Source organism: Myotis daubentonii, chromosome 3, assembly GCF_963259705.1.
Source record: "Myotis daubentonii chromosome 3, mMyoDau2.1, whole genome shotgun sequence".
In the NCBI taxonomy this organism is placed as follows: Eukaryota; Metazoa; Chordata; class Mammalia; order Chiroptera; family Vespertilionidae; genus Myotis; species Myotis daubentonii.
In genome coordinates this window covers 210,792,778-210,807,886 of record NC_081842.1, presented here as the reverse complement: position 1 = coordinate 210,807,886, position 15,109 = coordinate 210,792,778, and the positions used below count along the sequence as shown (strand labels likewise).

Below are 15,109 nucleotides of genomic sequence, written 5' to 3'. Positions count from 1 at the left end.
CCTGTGTCACCGTGCCAGGCTTTGGGGACAACCAGCTGGGTCAGTGATGGCGAACCTTTTGAGCTCGGCGTGTCAGCATTTTGAAAAACCCTAACTTAGCTCTGGTGCCGTGTCACATATAGAAATTTTTTATATTTGCAACCATAGTAAAACAAAGACTTATATTTTTGATATTTATTTTATATATTTAAATGCCATTTAACAAAGAAAAATCAACCACAAAAATGAGTTCGCGTGTCATAGGTTCGCCAGCACTGAACTGGGTGAAGTGTTTGAAAGTCTGCTGGGAGGCATCTCAGCTGACCTAACTAAGTTCTTTATTATTATTCATACTCTACAGGCCTTAATGGACATATGGGGCAGGGCGTCCAGGCCCCAGGCCCCAGTGAACTCTCCGCCTATCAACTGGTGACCATTCAGTTCAAAGTGATTAGGTACCTCCACTCCCTCATATTCCTCTTGCCCGCCCTCCTCCCCCCAGCATCGTCCCATAGTGAGGAGACACTGCACACAGGTGATAGGGACAGTGTCCAGGGAGAGTCACCAAGCTGGGGCGCAGGGAGGTCTATTGCAAGCATTGCACATAGGGCAGGAGAAGGGGACAGAGAGAGGGAGGCAGGGCAGGACTGGGGGTCTTCAGGGAACTCTAACTCTCTCATCCCAGCTCCGGGTGACCTCGAGGACGCTGGCCAAGGTACTGTCCAGACCCCGGGCCGGAAGCAGAGAACCGTCATGAAAGGAGCATCCTTGGGGACCTAGGGTCCTTGAAGGGCAGTCCTGCCTCACTCGCTCCTGCCGCCTGGGCTCTGGGGCAGAGAGCCTCTGCGGCAGCGAACAGAAAGCACCACTTGGTCAGGCTGAGTAGGCTGCCCCCAGACCGAGCAGAGCAGATCCGAGCCCAGATAATATTTAAAAGAGGGCGTGGCGTGGCCTGGCGTGGGCGGGGCTAGAAGATAATTAGAGGTAATGCGGCCCAATCCTCCCTCTTGGAGAGGACAAACCGGAGGCGGGGAAGAAAGCTGAGCTAAGGCCCGGGGCGGAAGAGGGGCGTGGCCAGAAGGCGTGGCCAGGGGCAGAGGGGCGGGGTCAGGAGAGGGGCGTGGCCAGGGTCCGCCGGCCCTCTGACCAAAGCTGCGCCTCGCGGTTGCCCAGCGCCTGCTGAGCCAGGTAGCGCTCTCGCTTTACCTCGGTAGCCAGAACGGCTGGCACGTCAGGCACGAGCCAGGCGAGGAGGCGCAGGAGAATACCACGTGCTGGGGAGAAGCGGGGGCCAAGGAGAGAATGACTTCCGAGCAACCTTAATTCACGAGGGCTTACTGAGTGCAAGACACTATGCTGAGGGTTTTCCGGATGTTGGTTCATTTAATCCTCACAACAACTCTGGGAGGCAAACACAACTACTACTCCCGTTTTACAAATGAAGGAACCGAAACGTAAGCAAGTTGTCATTTGTCCGAAGACAGAGGTATCTAGAGCCCTTAACACAGGACCCTGTGAGAGGCAGGGCTAGGCAAAGGGGGTCTTGAGCAAGGCAGAGGGACATGCTCCCGCTTCCTCCAGGTCTGTAGCCAAGAGATTATGGTGGTGGGGTGATACTGACTCACTGAGCACGTACGATGTGCAAGTGCTTGACACTGAATCTTCGTAACGATCCGCCGAAATAGATCCTATTCTGTAATATTTCCCCGTGTGCAGCCCGTCGGCGGCAGAGCCTGAACTTGAACCCAGGTCTGTCGGACGCTGAGCCTACCTCGAAAGTGATGATGGAGCCCAGCGCACAGCCAGCAGCTTCCGGTAGAAGAGAGTGAGGCTCCCTCCCCTGCGTGGAGGACTTGTACCTGGGTTGCGGAGGACGCGGGGTGCTGCCAGGCTCTGGATTCCACTCCGAGCTCTCCCGCCCTTCCAGCTCGGCCCACCCATGCGTTCGCCAGACTCCGCTTTCTGCCCTCCCAGCTAGGCCCCGCCCCACCCCTCTCACAGGCTGGGCCCCACCCCTCCCAGACAGGTCCCGCCCCCTCTGCGCCCCGCGCCCCGCCCCCCGCAGCCTAACACCCTCTTCCTGGGCCAGAAATACCCCATTGGCTTCTCATAGGTTGAGCCTTAGATTTGGGCCATGGTCCCAGAGGCCCTTGGGAACGCCACCTACTGGGTGGCGTGGTTGCCCTTGGCAAGGTAGTCTGGAGGTGCGGTAGCCAGGCTGCGCTGTTCCTACTGGTACCGGAGACCTGGCAGTCCCAGGTGAAGGCGCTGGGGAGAGCTTGCAGGGCTGGAAGGTCTTCAGGGCCCAGTTTCACCCCCTCCTGGCACTCCCACAGGCAGGATGAGCCTAAGCCTCAGGGTCCTAGCCCTCTGCCTCTATGTCCCAATCTCTGCCCGGATTTCCAGCTCCAGCCTCCATTTCCCTCCCCCTGAGCCTCCCTCCCAGTCTTCCGTCTCCACTGCTCCTGACCCTATATTCCACTCCTTTGCCCCACACTCCCATTGACCGCGACCGAAGCAGGAGCAGCCAGATCCCAAAGCCCTGTGCCTGCTCAGCACTGGCGGCCGGAACTCACACCCGAACTTGTGGGTGTCCAGTCGGGTCTCCACCCAATGCTGAGCAGGGCAAACAGGGGTGCCAGTGGGAAGGCCATCACAAAGATGGCGATGAAACTGAACTGCAGCCCCAGGAGGGGGAATGTGTCCCACAAACCTGTAGATCACTGCATCTGTGGGCCATATGCCCTCCTGCTCTGGCGCCAGGTCACAGCTAAACTCCATACGGAGGCCGACCCTCTCCCCACTATGTTCCTGATCCTCTGGCCTCCCGCTCACTGGGAGCTAATGCTGGTGACAGGGCTGCTGGGGGGACTTGCCCCCTCCCCACTAGCCCCAGAGGGCCACTAGTTCCCAAGGGCCTGTGGGACCATGGCCCACATCTTCTGCTAAACCCATGAGAAGCCAATGGCCCAGGAAGAGGGTGTCATGCTGCTGGGGACAAGTTCTCTGGATGATTCTCCCTCCCATTCCCACCAAATGACAAGGGCAATTTACACAGTAACACCACCTCCTGCGAGCCTAGCCCTTCAGGACTCCTAACCAGTCCTTGTTAAAAACTGGAAGCTCCCCGAGGGAATGAAAAGCTCTGGCTTACTTTTGGGTCCCCTGCATCCAGTCCAGGGTGCTCGGTGAAAGGCCAGCACAGAGATGGCAATGACCCCAAACTGCAGCACTGGGAGGTGGGGCGGGGGGTCAGGTCTGGAGGCTCAAGGATGCTGCTGCTCTGCTGGGTCACCTCCTTGGGAGGCAACAGCTTCAGAGGGTAGGGGCTCCTCGCTGCCTCTGAAGGATGCCACATAGAAGGGAGAGGAACAGAAATGGATAAACTGGAAGATGAAGGCTTTGAAAGTGAAGGCATCTGCATGGAGGGGCTGGATTCTGTACACCTCTGGGCAAAGGGCAGAGCTGGCCACAGTTCTATTGGGTGCAAGGGGGCTGGCTAGACAGGAAAACATTTGGCAAATCTCTATAAATGGGGGCACACGTGGAGGTAGACGACAACCCATCAAGTCAGCTCATATGCTCTGTCCCCAACTCACCTCCCCCTGATACCAACCATGTGCCCCTGGCCAGCCCAGAGATAACTGGCTGGGGTGTGAGGTAGCTGAACAGGCTGGTGACACCAATGCAGGAGCTGCAAGCTCTGAGTTCCCAACTGATGCCAGGACACCACCGCGACCCCCTGCCCTCACTCACCCCTCCTGGTGAGCTGCTCAGCCAGTGAGGTGCAGACCTGGCCCAAGAGGAGGGTCAGTAGCAGTGCTGCAGGTGTTGGCAATGTTGCCAGCCTAGGCAGAGGGACAGCCATCAGCTGGGGCCCAGCCATGTGATGGAAGGAACCCAAGGATCCCCACATTGGGCCTGAGGCCGGAACAGTGCTCCCACCCTCCGTCTCCCCCAGGGGCACTTACTTGGGTCATGAGCATGGGTTGCCCACATGGGACACGGCAGGGCTTATGATGCTGAGGTAAATGACAAAAATCACCACCACACAGAGCTGGGGGCCGGCAGGGGGCGCTGTCAGAGCCACAGGGCAGGTCACCAGGGTCCCAGTTGCCCCTGGAGGGGACTGTCCTTCTAGAGGAAGGGCCCAAAGCCCCCTCACCATGATGAGGATGGCTGCAGAGCCAGTGAGTAGGCGGCAAAGGCGGGTGTGGGTGGGAAGTAGGGTTCCTTCAGGCCTGTCACTGAGTTCTGTGCCATCTGCAGGGCTGGGACAGCAAACTCTGGATGTGAGCACTCCTGTCAGAGGGGTAATAAATGCTCATCCCAGGGCCCAAGACGCTGGGTGTCATGACCCTGGGGTGGGGGAAGCTCTCCACCTTATCCTGCCTGCACAGGGAGCTCTGGAAGGAAGGGAATGAGGTCTAATTCATTTTTGCTTCTGCAGGGCCGTTTCCCCCAGGGCCTGGCTAGGAACCTGTGGATGGATGGATGGGTGGATGGATGGATGGGGAAGTTAACAACAAATGTGGGAGAGACCTGAGTAGCCTGATGGATGAGTGAGCAGCAGATGGACAGATGGGTAACTAGACAGGAAAACAATTGGCAAATCTCTATAAAGGGGTGCACACGTGGAGGTAGATGGGCAGACTGGTAGATTGACGGACGATGGCTTGGTGGAGCGGGGACAGATGAAAGCGTGGATGATGGACATAGGATGGATGGGTGGATGGAGGAGTAAATAGCACCTAAGTTTGTGCAGTGACTACTGGCTGACTGCATCCTGCCATGCAGTGGATACTGGGTATGTCATGGTGACCAAACTGGGGTGGTGGGTGGCCAGGCTCCAAGTCCCAGCCCCATTTTCCTCCCTGCTCCGTTCTTTCCCAGGGAGATGGCGAAGGAAAATTGTTGACCCTTGATTTGGGTGAAGGTGGGTGATGAGAGATTCTCTGAGTGGAGCAGTGCTAACCAGGAGCCTGGCCTGCCCTGTCCTGTTGTGGGGAGGACCTGGGTTATTTCTCCAGAGTAACCTTCTGGCCCTTAGCAGAGCTGGTACCCAAGAAGGATCCAGAAGCTTCCTTCCTGGGGGAGTTTTAAGCCCAGAGATAACTGGCTGGGATATGGGGTAGCTGGCGCTCACAACACAGGTACCTGTAGCTGGAGGCTCATATTCAAGCCCAGAGGCCACCTTCACCGGGTCCCACAGTTTGCTGCTGCCCTGGTGGGGTAAGGTCAATGGGAGCGAAGACCAGAGGGGACCAGGCTGAAGGCCGGCTGCTTGGGAGCAGAGCTGGAGGCCACAGTGGGAAGGTCTATGGCCTACAGGCTGTGCCACCGTGAGTCTTGGGGTCCTCCCCGGGGACATTCCTTCTCTAGGGTATGAGATAAGCTCAGGCCTCAGCTGTGAACCAGAGTTGGTGGTAAGAAGATGCTGGTCAGTCCTTTAGGCCCCGGAAGGGTTGGCAAGCCTATGGACAGTGCCCAAGGTAGACAGATGTGGCAAGTGCTAGGCAGGCCATCAGTGTGCTCAGGAGTGCAAGCACGGGGTATGTATGAGCCTCCTGTGTGTGCCAGGAGGGGCGGGCATTTCAGGAGTGCTGGTGTGTGTGTGCACATGATCACATGTGAGTGTGACTGTGCAAAGCTGTCAGTGCTGACTTCTGAAGAGGGTCTCCAAGGGCAGCTGGATTTGGGGGTCACTATACCTAGACCTCCAGGGCCCTGCCAGCTGAGTTAGACTCGGGCCAGGCCTCAGCCCAGGGGTCAAGCTATGGAGCCAGTGCAATATCATAAAGGACTTTCACCCCTCCACCCTCACTTCAGCCTACATTCACCAGTGTCAGGTGAGACACAAAAATGAGCATGTTCAGCCCTGGCATCATCCTGTGTACAGAAAGGTTGCTGGTTCAATTCCCAGAAGGGCACATGCCCAGGATGTGGGCTCAATCCCCGGTAGGGAGCGTGCAGGAGGCAGCCAATCAATTTTTTGCTTTCACATGGATATTTCTCTCTCTCTCCCCCTCTCCCTCTCTCTCTAAAAAAATCAATCAAAATAAAAATATATTTTTAAAAAGAGACAAATACTTTTTTAAAAAAATGAGCAAGTTCACTCATCTTCCTACTCCTGTCCTTGCTGCCCACAGGCCAACTCACTCCCTGACCCCACCTGGTCCGTGATGCTTTCTGATCCCCCCAGACTGGCAGGGCCCCTGTCCTAAGCCTAACCTGACAGCTTCATGATCAAGAAAGGCACTGCAGCCAGAACCGGTTTGGCTCAGTGGATAGAGCATTGGCCTACAGACTCAAGGGTCCCGGGATCAATTCCGGTCAAGGGCATGTACCTTGGTTGCGGGCACATCCCCAGTGGGGGGCGTGCAGGAGGCAGCTGATCGATGTTTCTCTCTCATTGATGTTTCTGGCTCTCTATCCCTCTCCCTTCCTCTCTGTAAAAAATCAATAAAATATATTAAAAAAAAAAAAAAAAAAGAAAGGCACTGCAGAGTGAGGGGCTCACCTCCTGGACACACAGGAGGACATTTTTTCCCCAGTCTCCCCTACAATTCCATGTGAGCATGTGACTAGGGGTTGTACAAAGGAATGTGGACAGAAATGAGGCACACCACCCTAGGGCAGGTCCACAGAAACCTCCTGGGTGACCTCTCACTTGCACTCATTGGTCTGCTCACTGGATGGTGATGCCCCAGGGCAAATACGGAAGCCATGTGTTGAAGATCTCAGAGCCTGGGTCTCTGAGTGAATGCATGGAGCCAAGACCCCAAAGCCACCTTCATCTCCACCTAAGGTGAGACATAAGAAAAAAACTTCTAGAGGCAAGCCACTGAGACTTCAGGGTTTTCTGGTACAGCAGATGGTATTACCTCAACTACAGGGTGGGGCAAAAGGTATACAGTTGTGAGTATGTGAAACACAGAGTTTATTCTTTGTATTACTATTTATTAATTACTAGAGGCCTAGTGCACAAATTCGTGCACAGGTGGGGTCCCTCGGCCTGGCTGGCGATTGGGGCTGATTGGGGCCTTCTTGCCCAGTCCTGATCAGGGCTGATCGGGGGCCGACCGGGGGTAGGGACCATGGGAGGTTGGTCGGCCGCAGGTTGGCTGTGGGAGAGCACTGACCACCAGGGGGCAGCTCCTGCGTTGAGCATCTGCTCCCTGGTGGTCAGTACGTGTCATAGCAACTGGTCAACCAGTTGTTCGTTCAACCAGTCGTAATGGTTGCATAGGCTTTTATATATATATAGTCTTATTTCCCATAAAAAAGCAACTGTAAACCTACTTTTGCCCCACCCTGTAATACTGGCTCTTGATTGAAGTCACTTGAGGTGCAGGGCCCAGCTGAGACCCCCTCTCTCCCCAGTCATCTTATCTTCCCTGTGTGCTGCAGAAGGGGAGGGACAGCAGGAGGTTGGGGAGATGCTGGAGATCTGGGACCTGCCCATGCAGTTCTTCAGTTTCCAGAGCCTGGGCCCCCAGGGCCAAGGGAGAGGCCAGAGGACCTCAAACCACTGCCCCACAAAGCCTTGTGCCTGCACCTCCTGCCATGAATTCTGCAAGGAAAGTGCTGCTGGGGCAGAGTCTTCACAGGCCACCATCCTCCCTGACCAGTCCTCAGGCTGAGATCAAGGTTCCTGACCAAGCCCTAGGTCCTGGGTCCCATCCCCTGCTCTGGGTCACCTGAGAGTCAGGAGGAAGGACCACAGGTGCCCACTCATGTCAGCCGGGGGCATTTTCTGCAGGGTTGGGAATCAGGCCAGCTGCCACCTGGTCCTGGTGCCACAGGTGCTCCGCCAGGCCATTGAGCACATGGGCAATGTCAGCCAGCCCAGCCCGCCCATCCAGCGTGCGCCCATCTGCCAGCCGCCGCCCTGGCACACTCTTCACCCGCAGGAGGGGCAGTTCCCAGGTCTGCCGGAAGGCTGTGAGGTCACGCTCAGGCACGTCTGTGTGCATGTACTGGTCAAACCTGGAGGAGGGTTAAGGAGCCTGGCCGGGTGACACTGCTAACCATCCCGTCACACCCAGCCTCTCCCTCCCCCCTGGAGCCCCACACCCAGGGTCTGAGGGAGATCCTGTTGCAGGCTTTAATAGAGCCTATGGGGCTGGACCCACAGCTGGGCAGAGGTAGGCTGCATGTCTTGCCAGGTGTGGCCTCTGACAGTCCTAGGGGCCACCCAAAGGATACTTGGAGCCAACGACCATCCTGACGACACCAGGGGCCTCGCCTGCTATGCGGGTCAGCTGTCCAGGGAGGTCTTCGAAGGAGGCACGGTCGGTGAAAGAGAAGAGGAAGAGGAAAGCGTCCGTCTTCTCCTTGCAAGCCTGGGGATGGAGAGGCTCGCTCAAGGCTATACCCCGGGACCAGAACCCTCCTGTCCGCTGCAGGGCCCAGAGAAGTCTCAGCACAACCCCTCCTTTCACAGACTGGGAAACTGAGGCCCGAGCAGTGAGTGGCCGGGATCCAGTCCCCAGCGCCAGTTCAGAGCTCTCCCAGCAGGGGCAGCACCCTCAGCCCATTCAAGCCCAATTCTGGCTCCTACAAACCAAGCAGGCCGGGCTCGGAGGCCCACCTGGGACAAGCAGCCCCGCGGGGACCCACCCAGGCCCACCTGCCTGCTCACCGGCAGCATGTGGTCGAACTTTTTGAGCGCAGACTCCCCGCAGTCCCAGAACTCAAAGCGGAACATGACGACACGCTCACTGACCTGCAGCTTGGCAGGCCAAAATACCACGGTGGTCTGGATGCCTGGGGAGGCCGGGGTCAGCCACTTAGCGTGGGAGAGGCAGAGGTGGAGAGAGGTAGGGGGGCCAGGAAGGAACTGGAAGAATATGTCCCTGCCCTCGAGGGTCCAAGTCTGATGGGGAAAGCACAGTCCCCAGCCCGGGAGAATTCTCAGTCTGAGGGAAGCCGACCTGCCCTGGAGGAGCCTCCCGTCTACCAGGCAGACAGAGCCCTCGACCCAGCAGCCATGACAACCAAGTTTCCCTCATAGGTACAAGGGGACCCAAAGCTCCCAGGACACTGGAGGATGTTGGAATGTGATGGTCAATCAGCATCCAATGGAAGGAAGCAAGAAAAGCTTAGTGTTTTCTGAGCACTTGCCTTGCGCCCCCTCAATGCTAGGCACGTTACCACCACTATCTCTAGTACCAACCTCCCAACAACCCCGTGGGATGGATGCTATTATCCCTGTTGGACAGAGGAGCCAATGCAGCTCAGAGAGGTGAGTGACTTTCCAAGGCTGCAGAGTAAATGGAGGGGCGGGTTCAAATCCCAGATTGTGTGCTCCAGGGACAGTCTTTTCTCCACCCCAGGATGGACTCACCAGTGGTCTCATGGTGTGCCACGGGCACCTCCAGGCCAGCGAGCTTGGCCACCAGCGCCGTCTTGCCCACACCACTCTTCCCAGACACGAAGATCTTGTAGCTGGCCGTGTCAATGGCCACAGCCGGGGGCAGCACTGGTCGCTCGAGCAGCCCTGGGGAAAGAAGGGAACCATGTGGGGTCAGGTGGTCCCACCCAGCGCCTTGCCCCATGAGACCCTGAGTGGGACAACTTCCTTTCTAAGGGCTTTTTCAGCGCCAACCACCCGTGGTCCTCTGTACTCATTACCGAGGCCTGGAACACAAGCAGCATTCCTGGGTGAGCTCTGCTGAGAACACTGCTCTGTGAGCTGGGCCAAGCCCACTCCAAACAGCACCAAATTATGTTTTTAAGTTTGACGCATGAGATGGTTCGTGTTGATATTATTATCACATGTCCTAGATTTCTCACATGTAAAGGCAAGGGGTTTCATAATTCTTTCCTCAGTAGAGAAATATCAGCAAAAGCATTCTCAATTACTACAAATAAACTCCTTACAGTTAATATATCAAGATCTTTATAGTTTTTTAAATTGACTTTAGAGAGTGGAAGGAAGAGAGAGAGAGAGAGAGAGAGAGAGAGAGAGAGAGAGAGAGGGAGAGAGAGAGAGAGAAACGTGGATGTGAGAGACATCGATCAGTTGCGTCCTGTGCACACCTTGACTAGGGATCAAACCCACAACCTGGGAATATGCCCTGACCGGGAATCAAACCCACCACTTTCTGGTGTGTGGGATGACACTCCAACCAACTGAGCCACATCAGTCAGGGCTATGCATGTTTTTAATTTAAAACTTGCAAAATAAAAAAGTCTAAAATGATGCTACATCGATAGGCACAGGACCTCAGAGTCCTCCGTTGCGGGATGCCCTCTCATTCTCTGGTTTGAAGCTTTCTGGGGCTCTGTCTCCCCTGGTCAGAGCCGGACTCTCACAGCCCATGCCAGGCCCTTCTGCTGGCCTGTCAGCCGGCCCCGCCTGGGGAGTTGGCTTCATCCTGGGGAACAGGAGTGTCTTATCCGGGAGCGAGCAGGATATGAAAGAGGCTTGTGTTCCTCGCTAGTCTGAACACGTCTGTGAGATGTGCTGCAGAGAAGGTGAAACCGGAGTCTGCTGTGTCAAGTGCCCAGCAGAGGGCCTGGCACGGGGTGAGGGCTCAATCAACAGCCTCTCTGGTGACTGTAGTTTCTGGCAGGGTTTCGCCTGTTTCCACGATCCTGGCTCTGATGGTGGAATTAGCTCTAAGGCAAGTTCGGGGTGAGGGCCCCAGGGATAGACCAGAGGTCCCAAGGCTGAGGAATGCAGTGCCAAAGGCCCTCACTGCCCTGATTCTCTGTTACCCCTCCCCAGGTAACACTGTTCTCCCTAAGGGATGGCAAGTGACAGGCTGGGGGTGGGGGGGTGGGGGAGGGGAAGGGGTTACTTACCAAACACCCGCCGGCGGTTTTTGCGCAGGATGCAGGTCAGGCACTCCTTGCCCTCGGCGCTTTCGTGCCAGTCGGGGACAATCACTGAGCCAGGGGCGGGTGGTCTGGCCATGGCTGGGCACCCGGACGGGGTGGGAGATGGCAGAATGCTGAGGGCAGGGGAAGGGAGAGCGTTACTGTCCCAAGCTGGACCTATGAGACCTCTTCACCTGCGCCCTGGCTCCGCGAGTCCTAGCTCCCTCCTCGGGTGGTGGAGCGGAGTGGAGCCCACCGTTCTTATTACCCCGTTAGCATCTTTCCAGTCTACGCTCCCGTCACTGTCCTGGGGGGTTACCCATCCCCCTCTACCTCGTATTACCCAGAAAGTGTAATTCCATAGTCCCTTCTACCCCGTATTTCTTCCTGGGGGCAGCCATCCCAATATTGCCCCGAGGGCACTTACACAGCTCCTTCCTCCTGGTCACCTCCTGGAGAGGTCACACCGCCCTGCTTCTCCTCTGCCTCCTCGATACCGACTTCCGGGGCTCCCAGCCCTCACCATCGGCAGCCCCTGCGCGCCCCTTTAAAAGTCCTTCCCACGCTCCTGCTCCCCCTCCAGCCGCCCAGTCCGCTCGGCCTGCTTCTGCGGGGCCCGCAATTCTCTTGGCTTTGATGAGCTTCACCAGGCCAGGTCCGGGTGCAAGAGGCGCATGTGCGGAGAGTGTTGCCATGACGACGCGGGGGGCGGAGTTGGGTTGCCTGCTTCCGGGCGGGGCTGGAGGGTTGGTCTCTCCTACGTCGGTGGCTACCGCCGCTCAGTGACATCTTCTGACCATGGGTCCTCTTCGTTGCTGAGTCGGAGCCCTCGTCCTTCCTCTGAAACGTAATCAAATCCCCCTTCTGCAGGAGGAGAGGGTCCACTGCCTCTCCGTGCCGGTTCCCTCTTCTATAGAGTGGAGGTGAAATACTATTAGCTCCTAGGATTCTTGACAACAGCGCCCTGTCCACAGCAGTGCTCGGTATTATTATCATCACTGCATTAATCCTGCTCTGCAGGGCCCCGAGATGAGTTCAACACCGCTGCCTTCACAGGGGCTGGCGGGGAGAAAGCAGCTCAGGGAGATCAAAGGACTTGCTCAAGATCTTAAAAATGAGTCAGAGGCCCACTGTCCACTGTGATTGTACCTTCCAGTCCTTCCTTCCTTCCTTCCTTCCTTCCTTCCTTCCTTCCTTCCTTCCTTCCTTCCTTCCTTCCTTCCTTCCTTCCTTCCTTCCTTTTCTTTCTTTCTTTCTTTTTAATATATTTTTATTGATTTCGGAGAGGAAGGGAGAGATAGAAACATCAATGACCACAGAGAATCATTGATCGGCTGCCTCCTGCACGCCTCACACTGAGGATCAAGCCCGCAACCTGGCGTGTGCCCCAACCTGGAATGGAGCTGTGACCTCTTGGTTCATAGGTCAACGCTCAACCACTGAGTCACACCGGCCAGGCTCTTCCAGTCATTTATTGATCAATTCACTCCATTCATTCAACAATAATTACTGTGCTCAGCCTGGTCTCTAACTGCTGGGAATACTTCGGCGAAGAAGTCCCTGCCCTCCTGGAGCCAAGTTTCGGCACTGAGGCCATGAACCGCTGGCCTGCTACCCGAAGGCGTGTGTTCAGTTAAATGCCTGTTGGCTGGACAGGATGCAGGTGGGGCATTGCTGAGAGATTGTCTATTACACTTAATTTTTCCCAGTGTCCTCTTGCAGTGCTTTCAGGTAGGGCAAATCCCTGTTATGTAAGGAGTACCCTATGAGTCTTTACTGAAGGCCAACAGAGGTTGCCTCATTTAATTCTATAGAGAAACCTGTGTAGGAAATATGATCCCTCTTTTCTTTCACAGACAAGGAAACTCAGAAACTACACGATTGTCTGAGGCCACACCACACAGGTGGTCAGTGGAAAACCAGACTCAGAGCCCAGGGTGTGAGGACTCAGAAGTGCTAGCATGTACCTTTTCTGCCAGAGTGGACCTTATGTTTTTAAAACTTTGCCCCAGCCACTGGAGGGCGGCTCCTAGTAAAGCTCGAAGCAGCCAGAGGACCGAAACCCACAAATCACGGAGGCCCATTATATCCAAGAGGGTGGAGGGGACGAGGAGGTGTAAGGCAGGGCACTTCCTTCACCTGCTTCCGCAGCAGCCGGGCAGAGATACTACACATGCATAACCACTCCTACAGGATTCTGTGCGTGAAACTTGCCCACACTCCCCGGTCGCTCAGTGCCCCTTCCTGCAGTCCTTACGGGATCTGCCGGGAGGCAGGTTGTTCACAGCCATCGTCTCTCCACGTGCCAGGGCTCAGAGCTGACTTACCTCTGGGTTTCCAGGCTCCACATCCAGTCCCGTGCTCGCTGGCCTCGTGGTGGAGGGCTCAGGGAGAGTGTGAGGACATGGAGCAACTTGGCAGAATGAACTCGCCAGTTAACCTGGAAGCCAGAGAAGATGTGAAGTCTTCACGCACAGAGAGGGAGGCTGGTGGTCAGAGGAGCTGGTGGCCAGAGGGTTAGCTTTTGGAATCAGTCTTCACCGCCCTCAGGAGCTCATGGGGCACCAGGAACTCATTCCAAACATGGATTCTTGGGCTCCATCCCCCAGATTCTGCTTTGGGGCGTTCGATGAGTCTGAGCCGCACCTGTAAGGAGAGCGTTGGGCAGTCGGGGAAGTTAAGCTCTGGATCAGTCTGCTTGAGCTGCCATAGCAGACTACCACAGACTGGGGGGCTTACACAACAGAAATTTATCTTCTCACAGTTTTGGCAGCTAGACATCCAAAATCAAGGTGCCCCAGGGTTGGTTTCTGGTGAGGCCTTTCTGCCTGGCTTGCGGGAGGCTGCCCTTTCCCTGTGTCTGCACACACTCTTGGTGTCTCTTCCTTTTTTTATAAGGACACTGGTGATAGTGGACTAGAGCCCCACAATTATGACCTCATTTAACTTTATCTCCTTGAAGACCCTATCTCCAAATAAGTCATATGGGGGGCCCTATCTGACTTAGGGCTTTAACATAAAGATTTGGTGTGTGTGGGGGGCGGGTGTACACAAGTCAGTCCATGATAGAGTCCACAGACCTAATTTAGATAAACACTGCTGCTGGGGACAGGAAGCCAGACAGCAATTGGCACCTGGGAGTGAGGTGGTTAGAATTGCATTTCAGAAGGAAGCTTGTGACCATCTTGGTCTAGTGAGTTCCCCTCTCCATTGATTTTTAGAGAGTAGAAGGGAGAGGGGAATGAGGGAGAGAGAAGTGGGGAGAGAGAAAGAGAGAGTGAATGAGAGAGAAACATTGATGTGAGAAAGATATATCCATTGATTGCCTTTCACATGCACTCGGACCCAGGCCTGGGATTGACCTGCAACCCAGGTTCATGCCCTTGACAGGGAATTGAATCCATGATCTTTCAGTGCAGGGGGCGGGGGGAGGGTAGTGGGGGGGGTGGGGTAGGAGGACACACTAACCACTGAGCAATGCCAGCCAGGGCCCCTGGCCTTTTTCTGTTCCTTTAGGGCAGGAGTGGGGAACATCCTTATAAAGCTCGCGAAATCATTTCGTCTGGCCCTGCCAAGGCATTAGGAGTGAGTTAATTAAATGTTTGACCAAACATAGCAGGCTAATGTTTAAGTTGATAGTTTTGTATGGCCTGAGGATGATGTTATAAATATCCAAATGGCCCTTGGCAGAAAAAAGGTTCCCCACCCCTGCTTTAGGGCTTCTGCATGGCAGTTTCCAACCCCTGAAGCTCTCTGCACCTCCCCCAGGAGCTCACATGGATGCTGCTTCTCCCACTCAGGTCTCGGGGTGAATGTCACCTGCACAGAGAGGCCTTCCCTCTCCACTGCTCAAGGATTTGCCCCGGGACCCCAGGCTCACTCTTTCATATCATCCCGTTCTTGGTCCTGAAATTTAAAAATGTATCGTCTGTCTCCTTCCCCGGGGGCATAAGCTCGGTGAGGCTCGCCTCATCGTTTTGCTGTTATATCCCTGCACTAGTTTCCTAGAGCTGCAGTAACAAGTACCCCAAGGTGGGCGGCCTCCACGTTTAGTTCTGGAGGTTAGAGTTGGAGATCAAGGCGTTGGCAGAGTTCATTCCTTCCGGGGCTGTGAGGGAAGCTGTCCCAGGCCTCTCTCTCCGGCTTGCCTGTTGCCATCTTCTCCATGTCTTCACATGGCCTTCCCTCAGTATGAGTCCGTGTCCGTGTTTCCTCTTCTTATGAGGAAAGCAGTCACATTGGTTTAGAGCCACTCTAATGACCTCATTTTACTTTAATCATCTCAGTAATGATCCTATTCATG

General features: G+C 55.5%; 1 protein-coding gene across 6 annotated transcripts; it reads right to left on the bottom strand.

Annotated features, from left to right (window-relative positions):
* Positions 1–6,902: 6,902 nt before the first annotated feature.
* Positions 6,903–14,210, bottom strand: CPLANE2 (ciliogenesis and planar polarity effector complex subunit 2). Of its 6 annotated transcripts, none has more exons than XM_059691124.1 (6): positions 13,134–14,210; positions 10,792–10,940; positions 9,329–9,481; positions 8,624–8,748; positions 8,188–8,324; positions 6,903–7,968 (listed from the first exon to the last, which is right to left on the bottom strand). In XM_059691124.1, the coding sequence occupies exons 1-6, from the start codon at positions 13,154–13,156 to the stop codon at positions 7,719–7,721; spliced, it is 837 nt and encodes a 278-aa protein (XP_059547107.1). In that variant the 5' UTR covers positions 13,157–14,210; the 3' UTR covers positions 6,903–7,718. The 6 variants fall into 6 exon arrangements, with proteins under 6 accessions (XP_059547107.1, XP_059547106.1, XP_059547103.1 ...); XM_059691123.1 differs by lacking the exon at positions 13,134–14,210 and adding an exon at positions 11,256–11,958; XM_059691120.1 differs by lacking the exon at positions 13,134–14,210 and adding an exon at positions 11,330–11,955.
* Positions 14,211–15,109: the final 899 nt, after the last annotated feature.

Excerpts from the sequence above, each read along its gene's own strand:
- CPLANE2 (XM_059691120.1), bottom strand. The coding sequence starts at position 11,802 with ATGATAATAATACCGAGCACTGCTGTGGACAGGGCGCTGTTGTCAAGA. Across the intron at positions 10,941-11,329 it reads GCGCGCAGGGGCTGCCGATG|CATTCTGCCATCTCCCACCC; the intron begins GTGAGGGCTGGG and ends CCCTGCCCTCAG. Across the intron at positions 8,749-9,328 it reads GGCACACCATGAGACCACTG|GCATCCAGACCACCGTGGTA; the intron begins GTGAGTCCATCC and ends CGGCCTCCCCAG.